Raw genomic sequence first — 19,911 nt, forward strand, 5'->3', positions numbered from 1 at the left:
TTCGGGTTGTTGTTGTTCACAGTGGGTTGTTTTCTTCCGTCAGGAAAGGAGGAATGGTTGGACTTGTAGTGGATGTATTGATCCGTATGGGTGTATTCTGTACACAGAGGTCCGAAGTTGGTAGCATGGGCTGTCCTGTTCATTTAACTTCATCAAAGAACAACATACAAATGCAGTATCATAATTCTTTATTCATGAAACAAATAGTCACTAGAAAACTGTACAAAAAGTATAACAGCCATGATTGCTTTGGTCTACTAAACCGTACAGGACAGTAATAAGTACCATTATTGCTCTATCTCAACCACACAGGAACGTAGAGCATGAAGGTGGACAAGGACTAAACAGAATTACATACTTAAGCTCTTTGGAAAATGTTAAGTATCAACATAAAGGTTGGAATACCACAAGCAAGAGGAAAGAGTCAGAATTCAGTAAACCATCCTCAACTGAGTGGACATCTGCTGTGCATGAGGAACCACCGTCATCAGATGTCTGAACAATGCATGAATCTGATAAAATCCTTAATCCATTGATTTTGACACCCAAAGACATTCATTTTCTGTTGTTTTTGATACCACACCAATGCAATGGAAATGAGTACAGATATGTGTTTCTGACTTCAAAATGTTGTGCTTCTATAAAAACAGAGGTATCGGCATACTGACCTTTCTAGTCAAATGGTATTCAAACCCTTCAAAGCAATAAACAATTATTATATTGTTTCCAGAGCTTTATCTTCATGGTCGGTCATATAAATTTCCGTTAGGATGGGGGATAGTGGGGAGCCCATAGGTAGTCCATGGACTTGCTCATAGATGGCATCACCCCAGGTGAAATAGGTGGAGTTAATGCAGGCGGAGGTGAGGCTGATGATAGTCGGTAGAGGGGCTGGTGTTGAGGGGTTGTTGAAGATTGTCAATTCTGTGGCGTGGTGCCCGGAGAGCTTCTTCACGAGGTACATTTATGAATAGATCCACAACGTCATAACTGATCATGGGACCTGGGTTGGTGATGTCATGGATCTTGGTACAGAAGTCGGTTGAGTCGCTGATGAAGGAGTTGGCAGACTTACCTAGTGGGCAGAGTACTTAAAAAACTACGATACATACAGTGATACCGTCTAATAATAATGATGCCAAACTGTTTACAATCTACATTTTTCGTAAGTAGTTGTAACCATAATTGAAAGCAAATCGACCGTTTGTCAGACGATATGGGGTACCTGGAACAATATTTCGTAATGTAATTGCACGATCTTTATCTATGATGATCTACATGGAACTGGATGTAGAATCTCATCAATAGCCTTCTGGAAGGCAATTCTGGACGGCTTTAACATTTACGAAACTTCTGTCCCATTCCTTCTTGTTTCTACCTTGTCGCTGATGGTTTCACAAAATCATTCAGTTTTATCTGTTCCATCTTTTTCGTAGCAGAATTGGCATCAAGCAAAAAATCGACCATGATTTATGCCATAGTAGACTATGTCTTTAAATGTGAATTGGAACTTCATGTTTGAAAACTTTAATGTTTTGCTGACTGTTTCAGTACCAAGTCTTTGTTACAGCTATCATGTTTGTCACAGCATCATTAGATGTTGGATGTCAACTGTCCTTGCAGAAAATCTCTTCTCTCTCTATGTGAATCATCCGGAGTGGAGTGACATAGGACTTGCAAAACGAAAGTTCATTCTCTGATGTGGTATTTACTTTCTTCAAAGTTGCCCATGATCAGGGCCACCTTAAGATTCCCATGCTACTACATGCTGTGACTGGCACAGTATTCTATACATTGCCATGGCAGCCTCTTCTCAGATTTATGAAAATAACCAGTTTAGTTTAACATGCACTTTCAAGGCTCTCTCAATAGTTATCAATGTTTCTGAAATAGAAATCCAATGTGTCATGTCCAATACTTTGAGTCTGTAAACCTCTTAGTAGTCTTGATAGCGACCTTGAGGTGCAATGTGAGGATAAGTTATGAAACTGATAGACTCTTCTTGCTTCTTTCAGTCTCTTGCTGTGCAGGACAATCGCAAAAACTCAAGTATCAGCCACTAACACATGATGCCGGCACAGCTGGAATGAAAATATTTATTGATGTCTGCTGATAATGAACATGAGACAAGGTCAAAGACTTTGTGCAAGAGACATGGACATTCTCTTGAGAGAAACAGATTGTACATTTTTACTTATTTCTTAAGAGTGTGTTCCTGAGACACTGAACATGTCCGTAATTCTACCCAGAGTATATGCTGTGAGTGAGGTAGCATGGGCTGTCCTGTTCATTTAACTTCATCAAAGAACAACATACAAATGCAGTATCATAATTCTTTATTCATGAAACAAATAGTCACTAGAAAACTGTACAAAAAGTATAACAGCCATGATTGCTTTGGTCTACTAAACCGTACAGGACAGTAATAAGTACCATTATTGCTCTATCTCAACCACACAGGAACGTAGAGCATGAAGGTGGACAAGGACTAAACAGAATTACATACTTAAGCTCTTTGGAAAATGTTAAGTATCAACATAAAGGTTGGAATACCACAAGCAAGAGGAAAGAGTCAGAATTCAGTAAACCATCCTCAACTGAGTGGACATCTGCTGTGTATGAGGAACCACCGTCATCAGATGTCTGAACAATGCATGAATCTGATAAAATCCTTAATCCATTGATTTTGACACCCAAAGACATTCATTTTCTGTTGTTTTTGATACCACACCAATGCAATGGAAATGAGTACAGATATGTGTTTCTGACTTCAAAATGTTGTGCTTCTATAAAAACAGAGGTATCCACATACTGACCTTTCTAGTCAAATGGTATTCAAACCCTTCAAAGCAATAAACAATTATTATATTGTTTCCAGAGCTTTATCTTCATGGTCGGTCATATAAATTTCCGTTAGGATGGGGGATAGTGGGGAGCCCATAGGTAGTCCATGGACTTGCTCATAGATGGCATCACCCCAGGTGAAATAGGTGGAGTTAATGCAGGCGGAGGTGAGGCTGATGATAGTCGGTAGAGGGGCTGGTGTTGAGGGGTTGTTGAAGATTGTCAATTCTGTGGCGTGGTGCCCGGAGAGCTTCTTCACGAGGTACATTTATGAATAGATCCACAACGTCATAACTGATCATGGGACCTGGGTTGGTGATGTCATGGATCTTGGTACAGAAGTCGGTTGAGTCGCTGATGAAGGAGTTGGCAGACTTACCTAGTGGGCAGAGTACTTAAAAAACTACGATACATACAGTGATACCGTCTAATAATAATGATGCCAAACTGTTTACAATCTACATTTTTCGTAAGTAGTTGTAACCATAATTGAAAGCAAATCGACCGTTTGTCAGACGATATGGGGTACCTGGAACAATATTTCGTAATGTAATTGCACGATCTTTATCTATGATGATCTACATGGAACTGGATGTAGAATCTCATCAATAGCCTTCTGGAAGGCAATTCTGGACGGCTTTAACATTTACGAAACTTCTGTCCCATTCCTTCTTGTTTCTACCTTGTCGCTGATGGTTTCACAAAATCATTCAGTTTTATCTGTTCCATCTTTTTCGTAGCAGAATTGGCATCAAGCAAAAAATCGACCATGATTTATGCCATAGTAGACTATGTCTTTAAATGTGAATTGGAACTTCATGTTTGAAAACTTTAATGTTTTGCTGACTGTTTCAGTACCAAGTCTTTGTTACAGCTATCATGTTTGTCACAGCATCATTAGATGTTGGATGTCAACTGTCCTTGCAGAAAATCTCTTCTCTCTCTATGTGAATCATCCGGAGTGGAGTGACATAGGACTTGCAAAACGAAAGTTCATTCTCTGATGTGGTATTTACTTTCTTCAAAGTTGCCCATGATCAGGGCCACCTTAAGATTCCCATGCTACTACATGCTGTGACTGGCACAGTATTCTATACATTGCCATGGCAGCCTCTTCTCAGATTTATGAAAATAACCAGTTTAGTTTAACATGCACTTTCAAGGCTCTCTCAATAGTTATCAATGTTTCTGAAATAGAAATCCAATGTGTCATGTCCAATACTTTGAGTCTGTAAACCTCTTAGTAGTCTTGATAGCGACCTTGAGGTGCAATGTGAGGATAAGTTATGAAACTGATAGACTCTTCTTGCTTCTTTCAGTCTCTTGCTGTGCAGGACAATCGCAAAAACTCAAGTATCAGCCACTAACACATGATGCCGGCACAGCTGGAATGAAAATATTTATTGATGTCTGCTGATAATGAACATGAGACAAGGTCAAAGACTTTGTGCAAGAGACATGGACATTCTCTTGAGAGAAACAGATTGTACATTTTTACTTATTTCTTAAGAGTGTGTTCCTGAGACACTGAACATGTCCGTAATTCTACCCAGAGTATATGCTGTGAGTGAGGTAGCATGGGCTGTCCTGTTCATTTAACTTCATCAAAGAACAACATACAAATGCAGTATCATAATTCTTTATTCATGAAACAAATAGTCACTAGAAAACTGTACAAAAAGTATAACAGCCATGATTGCTTTGGTCTACTAAACCGTACAGGACAGTAATAAGTACCATTATTGCTCTATCTCAACCACACAGGAACGTAGAGCATGAAGGTGGACAAGGACTATACAGAATTACATACTTAAGCTCTTTGGAAAATGTTAAGTATCAACATAAAGGTTGGAATACCACAAGCAAGAGGAAAGAGTCAGAATTCAGTAAACCATCCTCAACTGAGTGGACATCTGCTGTGCATGAGGAACCACCGTCATCAGATGTCTGAACAATGCATGAATCTGATAAAATCCTTAATCCATTGATTTTGACACCCAAAGACATTCATTTTCTGTTGTTTTTGATACCACACCAATGCAATGGAAATGAGTACAGATATGTGTTTCTGACTTCAAAATGTTGTGCTTCTATAAAAACAGAGGAATCGACATACTGACCTTTCTAGTCAAATGGTATTCAAACCCTTCAAAGCAATAAACAATAATTTTCGTTCACAAAGAAGTTGACTTCGGAAAAATAAACATCTTACAAGCAGTGGTAATAACAGTGGTGTTTGTGACTTCATAATCACACCAACTATACGATTTGTCAAATCTACTTATCATAAACTTCTTTGATTCTAAGGTAGTTCAAATATTTGCTCATTCAACACCTGAATTGACATGAATATGAATATTACCAACATACTTTTATTAACCAGAATTCATTGCAAATAAAGATGTGATAATATTTATCTTACCCTACACACATATACTTGAAAAATTAGATGAAAGCTGCAAAAGTACATGCTCATAATACAATTGAAAATGGAACCAATTATTCAAAACAAAAATAAATGTTTGGAAAGTTTTATTGCATGTGATATTTAGAGTGTGGTAAATTTCATCAGAGGTATTGACTTTCCCCACTGATATATCTGCTCTAAGTATTAGTAAAATTAGGGATGGAAGAAAGCTGTTGTGTTACAAACATACACTTCATATTTCTATAAAGCTATTTACAACTACGCTGACTGCGAAACATTTAGTAACCACAGAGCATTTAGTGTGATAATTGTATTGTTACATTCAGTGTACACACTGCTCACATAATGTAGAAATGCATATTTCTATCTTAGATAATGCCCTTGCAAAATCAAAATGGCAGAATGAAACTATTTAACTGTACATGGAAAAAGAAATACTGACCCTTCAAATATTTGTAATGTAAAGGACTAGAAATAAAACACTGCTTTCATAATGGTTTTGATATGATCAAATATGCCACTCAATATAAATGAATGTGCTTTATCAAAAATAAGTAATGCCATTTAAAATTTTCCATTCATTTCACGAACGTAATGTCTGGAAGAAATCTTAATAATTCTGCTTCATTTTACTAAGAACACAACTCCTCCATAACATGAGTACGCATATGCCTGTTCTGGAGTCTACTATACTTCCAATGCATCTAGTTCATGTACACATTCTTCTGGTAACAAAGTCTCTGCTTCATATTGTTCCAACAACCAATAAAGTGAGTCATGTGGACATGTTTCCTCATTATAATGTATATTCATTATAGCAACAAATGAAAGACTGATGCAAGTTATATAATAAAAAGTTGACATTATACTTTCTTCATGTTCCAACTGACACAAAAAGTCAAATTTTAAGAGGCATGTTATATATTTTCACAAGAAATGATAAACTGAATGCTTAATTGAACTAATTGCCATTTCACCGTCTTTACATTTCTCTTCAGGAAAAAAAGTTTAGTAGAGAACAGTAGAGAACTTTACCCACATATTGGTTTGCTCTCATGTCCTGTAAAGGTGCTGAGCTTAATGCCATGTTACCAAATCTATGAAATGATTGTCTATGATGCACCATACTATTCACAATAATTTTCAACTGTTTCAAGGATTCCATGAATCACCAAAAGATTTTAAGTAGAATAACAAACATACACTGCTGCATTGTACCTGTAAGTGGATTACACAGTTTGTCATGGCGACTAAATCCAGCGCTTTGACCATTTGTGGAAACAAGTGGAGAAACATAGTTCAGAGATTACATGCTACTGCTTAGTAACAATACTAGTAAGTGGAGGAACATTGGTTAAGAGGTCAAGTGTTACTACTTAGTAACAATAAGTAGAGGAACAGTGGTTCAGAGATTAAGTGCTATTGCTTTCTATCAGTTTCTGCTAAAAGTGTATCTTTTGAAATAGTCCAAGAAAATCCCCGGAAGGTCTTCATTTGTCAATTAAAGTGTTAAGATGTTATCATTTACTTCTTTGAAAGTTTTGGGTGGGCATTTCACTTCTTATTTCAGCTTCATGAAACAATGACTTCATACAATATTTGGAACATGAGGCCATAATACCTGACACATTAAGTAGCAGTACTGTAGATTTTATCACACAACACTCACATGACTGACAGCATTTTTAAAATTACGCAAACGATTGAACAGAATTTTGTGTTACTTGAAATCATGTCTGTTACAGAAAAACTTACCTACAAAGTTGACAACATAGAGAAATAGTTTGACATGTTTCAGCACACCACATACAGCTTGTACATGTATGTACATTGATCTATGCAACCACAGAATACTTTTGAACCAAAGAGGCATTGAGAGTGGCTGCAACTCTCATTTATCTGAGAAAATGTGGAACTCTCAAAACTGCCAAGTCCAATGAATCACCTTAGCTTTCTTGGATTCAACGGAAATTCAGGTTATTAATTCAGCACTAAAGGTTGATAATGTCTAGATTTTATTTGACAGCATTCACGTGAATGAAAGATGCATAACACACACTCCTTACAAATGCCGTAAACATACTTTCCTGTCCTTTAAAAAAGGGCCTGCAGGAAAGATGTCAGACAGACAATGTACCACAATGGCTAATGAATGACCTACACCTCTTGTCAAGGGAGTCTCCAATTCTGTACAACATGTTTACAAACTCAACATGTACACAAAACCAAAGTGCACATGCAAGAAATGATCACTATACAAAAAAGGTAGGTGACTAACTGTACATTATGTTGATATGAATGGTATCTGAATGGTTTGGGCACCATGACAATGAGTAGGGAGATTCACACCAGGGTCTTTTAGAAACAATGAGGGTCTGTAGCTCACCCACATTAAGGAATGACACATCTGTTAGCCCCAAATTAATATCAGATCTTTTCAGAGCAGTGCAATTTTTAAGCCATATATGAATGATTGGAATAATTGTACAGTCGCTTAGCTGGCAAGTGATGTTCAGTTTCCAGGACGATGACACAAGCTCATAGTTCAGCTATGACATTAATAATCATTTTGGCCATCATAGTTAAATCTATAAATAACTTAAGTAATTAACTCGGGAACATTTTCACTCAATGACAAAAAAGATAGTCTTAAATATTACAGTAAATGATCAAATTTAAAGACTTGTAACCTTTGGTTCAGGTGATCAACATTTTATCAACATGAATTTAGGAGCTTTCACCATGTTCTTCAAATTATACTCTCATCTATTGCCTTCTGCCAGCATTTGCAAGAATATTCAATCCTGATTTTCAGACCTGCCTTAACATCAAAGAAATGATGTCTACACAAATAAAAACATTTCTCCTTAACCCGAGTTAAAGAACAATTTTCAAGAAGGTCATAAATAATCTTTTGATTTATCTCAGCAATAACATACTGAAATCATTAATCCTCATCTCGTGTCAGATCACAATCATGGTCATGCTTGCCTCACAGAATGACAGTAAAGATAATGTCTTGAATGATGTCTGTCGAATTCTTCTATTACCGATATACCAATATGAAGGCACCAACACTAGCAACATACCGGTACCTTCATTGAACAAGGTACAATATTTAATCTGCAAAGTAGCACTGTTGCGCTGCTGCTCATATTTTACTCAAAGGTCAATACTGGAAACAAAAAACATAATCAATAGAGTCAATGAGAACAACTTCTATCTCATAATGTATGGGTGAAAAGTGTTTTGATTACACATAAATCAGTCCTGACAACTGGAAAATATGTATATGCCACAATCATGCCTTTCTACAAAATGCATTACATGATTTTGGCATTATGTGAAAATTCAACGAATGTTAAATCAGAAAAAAACCTTGCTACACGATTCAAATGTTTGCTCAGGCCATAAAACAGACCTCTAGTGAGAATCTCAGGCAAAATGATTCCAATGAATGTCTAACACATACACTCAATAATAACATGCTTAAACACAAGACAAACAACAGCCAATATAGAATCTGACTACAGTAAGTAGTGACACATGATCACAACACATATAGCACTGTGAAGTGGAAGCTCTGTACAGGATATGTATACAAAAAGTTATATATGGGTAAATAGGTCTAAGTTGGTCTAAGTAATGACATGGTATCAACAGATTATTGAATGACTAACAATTCAACACAAGACAACAAACTTGTGAATTTTAATAAGGACTTGACTTTGTCAGTCCACAAGCACAAGCAATCTTAGTGCTACAACAATTTTAAAGCCCAAACTTTCACATAGACAACTATAGTCGTAGAACAAAGATTGCATTGCTTAAGGTGGTTTGTGTTTCATCCAGTAAGAATTAGGAAGTAGGTCTATTTGATCAGGTTTCCTGTAGTCACTGGGACAATCAAAAACATGCATTCATTTCTGTCAACTGTCGGAATGCCCTCACTATAACATGCAGTTTTATTGTTAGACAGATCACTGAAGTGCTGCAAAGTTTTTTTAATGTATCATATTTCTCAACAGAATACTTGCAACATGGTAAATTGTTATGTCTATTTTTGAATGAAGAGAAATATGTGTTGACACATCTAAGACTTTATCTATAAACAATGTCAAGAAGAGTTTTGCATGTATCAGGTCACAAAAGCAGACATAATATTCTCCAAAAATAGCTGACAAATTTACTCATATGTAGTATTAATTTCCTACTCACTTCACAATCAGTGGAAGGTTTTGTAACTCTTGCATGAACGTAATGATAGCTTTGTTGATCTTATTCTACAGTTAAAAGTCTGCATTGGAACCTGTCTGTCCTGATATACTCTGGTACACTGTATGACCTTATCATTAATCACAGCAGTCCTTACACTCCGGCAGACATTGTTCGCCAATATTATTATGTTTTTAGGTAATACTTCAGTGCATTCCCAAATGTGAAAAAAAACCAAAAGATATTACGGACTGGCATCAGGTAGTTTCAGTTGAATTACATTTCAATATTCACACAGCACTATGTGGAGTATATGCTACGAGTCAAAGACAAGTACACCTGACATTTGTAACCAGTCTTAAACAAAGTACTTGGATTTCATTTCAGTGACAAAACAAACACAGCAACATAAAACTTCAAAAACAAATCCTGCATACCTCTGCATACAGATGATTCTAAAAAATGGTAACTCAGCATGTAAACATTTCACACAGCTTTGATCATGATTATTGTCATACAATTTAGCTCAAGTTTATCTTCGGTAATATTCCTCACAAATAATATAGATCATCATGGAAAACATAAGTAGGCAACAAAACAAAGTCAATTCTCAGATGGACTCTGACAAAAAGGTGCAAGTGTGTGCTGTATTTGGTCAAAATGATAATATATACTTACAGCTCTCAAGCACAGTTGTCTTGAGGCAGGTGGTGCCTGAGAATCAAAGATTTATTTCAGTCTTGATCCAAAAGGTGTCATGGAAGTAGCAGAGGCCTAAGCAAAATAAATGAAGGCTAGTGCAATGACAACTACGAAAAAAGGAAACAACAGTTCCTTTGGGAGGACTCCTTTTACTGTCAATGAAAAATGTCATGGAACTTGTCTGATCCAACTCCTGTATAAGCTCAGGTCACCATTCGCACTTGGCAGTGGAAACTCTTTTATCAGTAACTGTCAATATCAGCCTTGTGTTGAATGACTCACCTCTGATCACGTAACAAATTATTCACTCTTATTTCCCGCTTGCTTTTGAGTAAATCTCTCATTTATATCATGAACAGGTCTGTCCTTCAAGCGAAACGACACACATAGCTCTTGCTGGTGGGTCTGGTTGTACCCTATTCCTTTCTCTCTGACATGAAGAACAGAGATGCAAAGAAATCTTTACCACATGCATACATAACATGTGCCAACTGTGGTCATCACCAATGATGGTCCTTTGATTTGGGAAGCCATGTCACACACAAAAACAAACAGCTGCACTCACAGAACAGCTTCCCTGCTTCTGATGTTCAGTCTCATAAAATAATTGTGCATAAACATTTTGTTTCAAGTTACATTTAGTATTTTTTCATCACATATAAGCAATAAATGCAGTTGTAAACAGTGTTGCACCATTACACTTGATACCCTGAATTCTCCAAAGAAAGAATAGTACACTGCAAAATAAATAATGTGACATTATTGTATGCTATGTCACAAAATGCTTCAGAGTCCAAAACCAAAATGAATTTCTTGTTCTTGGTCACAAAAGAAGACAACACATCCTCAGTTAAGGGTCCCAACAATTACCACATGGTCTCAAACAAGACTTTCACTGTCTTCTCCAACAGCCATTGCCAGAATACTTCATGTCCTTTGCCCAGTGTTATGTCTTCTGTGTTAATTTTTGAAAACAGTTCTCACAAAATAAACATTAATCACTGACCAACAGAGTGTGATCAAGGTTCTCATAACAGTAATTCTGTACAGATCATTCAACTGACCACAATAAATGACTGACTTTTACAAGAATAATTTTCAAATCAATCAACTCCACTCAAAGTGTTCTTGGAGGTCATACTCAATCAAACCAGCCCTTTAGAAACACATATATCTGCACCTCTCCAAAGTGTTTTAGTAAAACGCTTTTCTTCTTTAGCTGGTTCAGTCTAGCACAATGACTTCTTCTTTCCTACCAGTTTCCCCTTCATTAGCTGCTACTGTAGGGGGAGGAAGAGTGACAGGCTTCTGGTCTTCCTCTGTAACATGTAACATTGATGAAGAACCAATAACATGGACAAGAGGCTATAACAATAGTCTGATTTCATACTTGTAGCAGTCACTACTCTTGTAAATGGCCTCTGAATGATTTTAATCAGTTTCAAATTTTGGAGAATAAGATTTTGAATAGTTTTTAAAACAAAATACAGGTACAAAATCCTCACCAGTTACTTATTATTTCGAGAATGTTTCCCAGGATATCAATGGAACAATTTCGTCCATTGCTTCACGTCTGAATCTGAAGGAACAATTTAACTACATATAGTTGATTAATAAAACCAAGTCCTTGGACAGGCTTGGAAAAATGGTGAAGGAAGAATGGTATGGTGAATTGAGTGCACAAGCAGGCACACACACACACATGCACACTCTAGTAACCGTATGTCAAATGCATGTGGCATGTAATACATTGTTGATGGTGTTAAATTTCATGTGTGATGATGACCAATGACCAATGACTTCTTAGCATTTTTGTGTTTTATTTCATGCTTGTGCTATCAGACACTGTGATGAAAGAAATGGTGTTACTGGTAATATAACAGCTTTTGGAATGGTCCCCTAAATACCACCTAATCTGGGTCAACTGTAGTTGTGTTGAAACTAATGCATGAACTGTTAGATTTAAGACAGTAAGCCAGTTTTTATAATAATTATCACGAAATAATACTAGGAACTTACCTTGTTGTTCCTCTGTGGGTTTCTCACACCCATCATTTGCGTTCTGAGATTGCTTGAGTCTTTGGACCATTTCCTCAAGCCTTCGACAGGGCTGTTTCGGAGGTGGGGCAGATGAAAGGGAAGTAAGACTGGGCCGTTTGCGGCTTGTTGAACTTTGACTGGCATCTGCTGGACTTTCTGCTGGTGGGGCAGATAAAGTGGTATCTGAAGCTAGTACAGGAGAATCGGTGGTAGGCTTATCACCAGCAGTGCCATTCTGGTCCTCAGAGCCCTCTGTGGGTGTATCACATTGACTGAACATGTATGACATCTGTGGGAAGTACTTCTCAAGGTCTGTCAGACTGATCATCTTGTTACATTTTAAAACACTCACTGGCAAGTTGTAATACTGAATGAAAGCCTTTTCTTCATCTTCATTACATGAATGTAAAGGAATCTTCAACACATTCTGAAGGGCATAGAGAAATTCATTCATACTACTTTGAGAAAAATATAATTTACACACAGCTTCCACTAAACAGAATTTGCCTGGTTTCTCTGCATGGTCCAAGTGCATGCATGATATGCTCTTTCCATTCAGCACTACTCCACTTATTTTGTCTACTAAGGATGACCGCGAACTTGACCTGCTTTGGCCAGAGCTCTGATTAGATGGTGGACGTTGAGGAGCATCACCATTCATTGCAGGGATACTGGCAGGAGCAGGTGCAGAGTTTGGAACAGTCTTTGGACTACTAGATATAGAGGAAGCAGCTGGAGATGTGGCTGCATATGTAGAATTAGGAGTGCTTGCCAGCTTTCCATTTTGATTATTCATCTGCTGACTAGGGAGCATGCTATGAGGATTTGGAAAACGAGAGATAGCACTTTGAGACGGTGACAACTGTGGCATCTGAGCAGTGTGCAGCATTGGGCCCCTTGGCATCATCTCAGTGGGGGCAGTCATAGGCATTCTCATACCTTGACCTAACCCCAGGGGAGACATACCAGGACCTTGACTGATGGGTGTAGTTTGACTGGGGCGAATCATTGGATTCATGGGCCCTATGTTTCCTGGATGCATCTGCCCTGGGAATGCCCCCTGCATTGGATGCATCTGTCCATTTTGAGCCATGTGAGACATCATGCTCAGAGGACTGCTCTGGGGATGACTTGGTGATGGACGGCCAGACGGTTGGAACTGACCATGCTGTGAGGGCATCTGACCAGGACTTGGAAGGCTTTGTCTTGGGGGAGAGCCCATGTTAGATCTTGGGTTAGGCATGTTTTGTGGAGGCATGAAGGGAAATCGTTGTCCTTGAGGTGGCAAGGGATACTGGCCCATAGGTTGTTGGGGATACCGTTGCGGCATCATTGGCATCATGTTGAAGAATGGATTAGGAGGAGCACTAGGGTATCCAGCAAATGGATTGACATTGGGGGACTGCACGCTGCCTGGAGGTCTCGGTCCTATTGGTGCTTGGTTTGGTGCAGCCTGTTGGGCTTTTGTAGGTGAAGGAAGGTCTATGTACTGAGCATGTTTCAGTGGATCATCAAATGGAAGCTCAAGAATGCTAACTTGGCATCGTTGTGTTACTTCTGACAAGTGGATAACTTTTGTGTTCTGGCCAAATGTGAAATCAAATCCAGCAGCTTTACAAGTTTCATTGAGCAAATTGCACTCAGCTAAGGTTGGCAGTGTTCCTTCAATCTGCAACTCAGTCAATAAACCAGCAGCATATTTAATCACTGATAGAGGAACAAACTTTCCAGAGTAGCGTCTGATATATGGGGACACTGTATTGTTGATTTGGACCCAACCACACACCTTAGCCAATTCTGATTTGACATGTTCAACTGGCTTTCCTTCATTCTCAACTGGCTGTTGAACTTGCTGTTGTGGAATCTCTCCTCTTAGTTTTGCTAAATAGTCATCCGGAAAAGTCTTTTTCACAAGATTATAGAAATCCTCAAATTCAGCCATATCAACTATAAGGTCCTTGCAGGTAAATGCCTGCTGTCCATACTCACAGCTACAATGGACCTGGTTAATTTCATCAAGTAGTTTGGCCTCATTCTCAGTCACAAAATAACTAACCAGAGGTTCCTTCTTTCCCAGTTCATCAGGAAAAGAGTTTGGGTACCTGCTCAAAAGTTTCTTCTCTACAATCCGAACAGCCACATACTTCTTATGTTTCCTCACAATGTATGGAACATTGACAGTGTCTATAGTTGCCCACCCAAATATTCCTTTGATACTATCAACATCGATTCTGTCCTCAATATTGTCATCCTCATTCTTGTCAGAAGGTTCCAGTGATGAAGGTTGCTGTGACTGGTCCTTCTCTAGTGCTGAGGATTGTTGTGCTTGTTGTGCTGGTGGTGCTTGTGGTGCTTGTGGTTGCGGTTGTGGAGGTGGCTCTGGATTGTAGTTGAGAACTTGTACATTATGTGGCACATACAAAGGGCCAGGTCCTGGTGGACGCAACATTGGAGGACTTGTAAGAACATGTTCCAGCTGCTGAACATAGGGAATCTGGGGCGGGTTAGGATCCACTGGTTCCGGCTTCATTCTTACTGGCATGTTGAGGAAAGGAACCTAAAAGAAAGAAATTTCATCAGGAAATGTTTTCATTCACCTAATCATGTAAATTAAGACAGCAATGTCATACATTCATATGTCATTAGAATATCTTTTCACAAAACTGTATGGTAAGTACTAAAATATATACCTTTTTCATAATACATGTAAATCCTAAACAGTTCATCTCTTGGCTGCTTGCTTGTTGTGAACACTCATACTCATACATAACTTCCAGATATAACCTACTATCCAGTGAAAATGTGTGATAGCACCCTTTAACATTGCAGGATTTGAAAATTCAAATGACAGTTGTCAAGCAAGGGTCCTCCAATACCTTAGCTGATAAGGTTGTTGACTGTTGTAAGATCATAAACCCTCAATCAATACTACCCTGACTACAACTGGCCTCTCCTGGAATACATGTTTGAACACATCTAAGCTGTTTCAAACTGAAAATTTATGATAATGAATAAACTTGCAGATATCTACATCATTATCTACTTGCTACATTTTTCACAAAGATTGAAGTTCCTATCATATTTATAGCTAGGGAGAACTGAAAAACAAAAAGAAGGAATAATAAAAAAGAAATAATAAACAGATGAGTTGTCTCAACAAATATATAATTATCTAAAAACCTAATCTGTAACCTTGAAAACAGACTTAAAGTTTGCATAAAAATAAATTTATGTAATTAGAACATTCTTCGCTAAACAAACACTTACATTCTTGATCACAAAAACAAAAATATTTCATTATCTAATGCAAATAATATGAGAAATGGATAATTGCCTTAAACTGTGCTATGTTACTGCACAGTACTGGACTGCAGGTCTGGAACACTAGTACAAGTAATTCCATATCAATCAGAAAGCACTCCATCAAATCACGAGTGGTTTGTCTTGACTGTGAGTGTGAAGCACCTAATTTTAATATAACAATGACTTGTATCTTGAGTGAAGAAGGCGGAAGTATCGGTTGTATAATATAATGTCTTAAGTAGCAGTTCCTGGGTTTAGGCCTTGTGGTGTATGGAGAATGCAGACTTTGTGGCATATACATTTGTCACCAGATCAGTGGAAGTAGGTCAACAATGAGCAGATTCACATGTTTCTGCTTGCATGAAATGTGAATGATACAGAATGATAGGTCTCAACTTCAACACCTCCTCCCCCTCCAACCACCCCCCCAACCCCACCAGATTCTGAGTTACGCAATAAAGGCAAGACTGTCCTGCCCTTCCGGTAGTACTCACATAAAAAGATACGCATTGCTTGCCAGGTAGCATAAACTACAAAGAACAGCATTCCAGGCTATTCCATCAAACTGGATCTGAGACCTTCAGTTCCCATGGTGTTTCACATTATCAAGTAGTCCCTCTATGGGCACAAAAGTGGAGTGTGATTGAGGACACAAGCTTCACAATGAATCTTTAATGTACCTATTAAACACTTACACACTATAAAAATCATTTGCAGTCATAACATCAAGAGAATTCATCTAAAGCATGACTTCATGCCTCAATAACATCTATGATAAAACGTTGTCGAAATTAGAAATACTTGGAAGTTTATGATACTTAACATGACAAATACCGTGGATGTGAACAAAACTCTGACACATTGTATTCCTGACTGAAAACACCCTAGTAGAACTGACTGAAAGGCTTGATGCAGTATCATCTGTTTACAGAGATTTTCAAAGCAACAAAGGTTCAAAACATTCATTCTTAACACTGGAGGTAAAAGTCTTTCATATACACCACTGATCTTGTTTCAGCAAACTTTCAACATTTGCCTCTTTGTATTCAAATACTTGACAAATATTCAAACTGCATATATGTCACTGAAAAATGGCCACATACATTATTTATGTCACATGCAACACTCTTTGACTACAGATACAATAGTTGGTATGGAATGCAGGTTCCTTCCGAATATGACCAGTGACTTCTTGCTCTGAGTGAAAAGAAACAGACATGAGTTTTGAATTGTAAAGTAACTAAAACTGTGAATCCATGTAAATGACAACCATTTTGTGTCACGGCCATGTGTCCCAGTTGCTACTACTGTGAATGAAGGTCAAGGTCTCTGTAGAGCTGACATTTGACAATATGTCATCAGAGAGCAAGCTTGTTATCATGAGGACATTGGTGTCAGGGATTGAAGAACAGAAAGAAACTTTTAAAAGGAAATGAACTTCTGAAACACATGAATTGTGAATTAAGAATTATTTTAGCTGGAAAAAAAATATTTATTTCATAGTAGAGTTAGGTATTCCAGACAATATGCAGATAATCGTACACCCCACCAAAAGACTCATGTAGGTAATAGCATTGTGCAACTGTAACAGCCATCAGTAATAATGTGATCAAGACGATCAGGGAAATTTCCTGTTGAGACACAAATGTGAGTATGTTGTTTCCACTGCAGTTTTACAAACAAGGAAACTATATAAATTTTTTATGTCTTGATTTAACAACCATACCAATAATACATATTCTTTCTAAATGTTTATGTTTTTTTATTAAGAATACTGATTAGTCACCCGAGCCCATTATTGACAAAAGCATGATCAATCTATTTGCTGTTTATTAAATCAATCAGTCCAGCACTATTCAATATTACATGCACTGTCATAATGCAAGAAATCAACAGCCATGATCAATGCAATTTACCTTACAACACACATAAATGTTGCTGTCTTATTGTCTGAGCGCTCTTCTATTAGTTGCACTGTACCCTGTGTACAAGTAAGGTGCACTGCAATTACCCATCCCCCCTCCCCCCGTCCCTGCTGCCAATAGCATCTCATTCAGTATTTTGTGGTAGTTACTTTTTTATCTTGAATAACATTAAATGATGCCTGGAAATTACAGATGTTTTGAAAATGGAAATCAGTGGAAGGGAGACACCTCTAAATCTGTATTTCTCCTGTCATCCACAAAATCAGACGATGGCTACAAAAATACTTGACTCTCTAATAAATAAATTCTGACAAAACATTCAAATGTAGTCCCTGTGAATATTAAGAGGGGCATCATGGCAACTTTACTAAGGCAATACCTACCGGAAAAAACAAAAAGATGCAAGATTTGAATTGTTTGATTCACACAAGTTGGCTAAAGTTTACGATCCGATACCCATGTTTCAAGCAGTTCACAAATAACATTGAGGTATTTGGTAAGACAAATACATTGTTCACTGGTCCCTCACGGACAATGGGATGAGGTACCCTTGTGAACCAGTGAACATTTCATTCACTTCACCCTGGGGAGTATAAACCCCTGGCTGCCATACATGTGTCACACTTCCATGCCATCCTATGGGGTACCCATTTAATGGAGGCATATTTTGAAGTAAACCTCTTGCCTTAGGAGAAGTCAGATGTAAGATGTGAAGCAGTGTGCTGTAGAAAAGAGACTTGTAGGGATAACACTTGCCAAACACTGCTATCCATTGATATCCCCTTGAACATCCCTGCATAACAATTTATGTTATATGATGCACTAGAGACACTAAATATATTTATCCATACACTACAATACTCGCAATGAATGTTTAGTCGTGGCAGCATAACCTCAGTGCAGGCTTGCTTGACAAAAAACCTTACAAGCTCAGAAGCTTTGTATCCATGGAACAAAATTGCAATGCTGCTTGCTTGGTTTTGTTGAGGTAAAGATTAATGCTGGAATTATTCCAAAGCCTCTATGAGGCCACAATACTGGAATTTGTAATACTACTGACAGGCTCAAACTTGTCAATCGTTTACACAATGGCCAACAGGGCACAAGGACTTACAGATTATTTCCTGTGTATTGGTAGACTAAGAAAAATCATTCCACTTAACACTGCTGATTTGTAGATTGCCTGCATATTGCAGAAAATGAGACTTAAGAGCATCGTTAGTACTCTACATCAATCTTGAATCATAATAAAAGTTGTCTATCTCTCTCTAACGATGTCATTGGGTGTAAAAAGTGAGTGAGTGAGTGAGTGAGTTTAGTTTTACGTCGCACTTAGCAATATTCCAGCTATAAGGCGACGGTCTGTAAAGAATCGAGTCTGGACCAGACAATCCAGTGTTCGATAACATGAGCATTGATCTGCGCAATGGGGAACCGATGACATGTGTTAACCAAGTCAGCTAGTCTGACCACCCGATCCCGTTAGTCGCCTCTTACGACAAGCATAGTCACCTTTTATGGCAAGCATGGGTTGCTGAAGGCCTATTCTACCCCGGGACCTTCACGGGTCGGGTGTAAAAAGAAAAACAGTGATAAAGAGCACACAAAACACATTAAACATTAATGCAAAGTCACTTGGTTGGATTTGACAATGTTATAATGGCACCAACACAATGGTCACATTAATGTTACAGTTTCAAATAACTCACATCAGGGCTTTTGATCGGACTGAAACTTATGGAAGCAAAAAGTGGTGGAAGCAAAAGTATAAATTTGTTTCAAACATTTAAAACTGGCACCTGATGGATGTCTTACAGTGATGACAGCATCAAACTGATTTGTAAACCTCAAGGCCCAACTACTTGTACACAATTCATTGTGTATTAACAGAAACAGTATTTTAAACCTCACCTGCTTATTCCTAAATCTCACATTATACAAAAAGTTGCATATTCCTAAATCACACATTGTACTGATAGTTTCACAAGTACCAATTTCACATTGTACTGAAAGTTGCACATGCCTAGGACTCACATTCTGTAGTAGGTTACACATTCCTAAATCTCACATTATACAGGAAGTTGCACCAATGATTTAAATAATGTTTCAACTCAAGCTGACATAAATGTTGCCTGCCCATCTTGAAAGTTGCCTGTCCATCTTGAAAGTTGTCTGCCCACCTCTTTGACACACGTTTTTGCAACTTGTAACAAGTACAAATGAGTAATTAACCCTCTCTTTGATTGGATCTTATCGAACCATGTGACTACAGATATCCAATCATAGCATAGCTTCCTAAGCCAATCAGTTTTTAGTCTCCTATTGCTATCTTCACTGGCTGAAGATGTCCATGTATAATGTGGAATATACTTGTAGCTTTCATTCATCTTTCTTAAATCAAAATATGACATGACAATTAAAATGGAATGATCGTCCTGAGACCGAACTGAAAGT

General features: G+C 37.9%; 1 protein-coding gene across 4 annotated transcripts in view; it reads right to left on the reverse strand.

Annotated features, from left to right (window-relative positions):
- Positions 1–4,467: 4,467 nt before the first annotated feature.
- Positions 4,468–19,911, reverse strand: part of LOC137278572 (uncharacterized) — a 78,051-nt gene continuing 62,607 nt past the window's right edge. For all 4 annotated transcript variants that reach the window (XM_067811027.1, XM_067811026.1, XM_067811028.1 and 1 more), the window contains 2 exons: positions 12,209–14,786; positions 4,468–11,508 (listed from right to left, as the gene is read on the reverse strand). In XM_067811027.1, coding sequence (XP_067667128.1) covers positions 11,414–11,508; positions 12,209–14,786 — 2,673 coding nt within the window. In that variant the 3' untranslated portion in view covers positions 4,468–11,413. The remainder of the gene's footprint in view (positions 11,509–12,208; positions 14,787–19,911) is intronic.

Source organism: Haliotis asinina, chromosome 3, assembly GCF_037392515.1.
Source record: "Haliotis asinina isolate JCU_RB_2024 chromosome 3, JCU_Hal_asi_v2, whole genome shotgun sequence".
NCBI classification, from domain to species: domain Eukaryota; kingdom Metazoa; phylum Mollusca; class Gastropoda; order Lepetellida; family Haliotidae; genus Haliotis; species Haliotis asinina.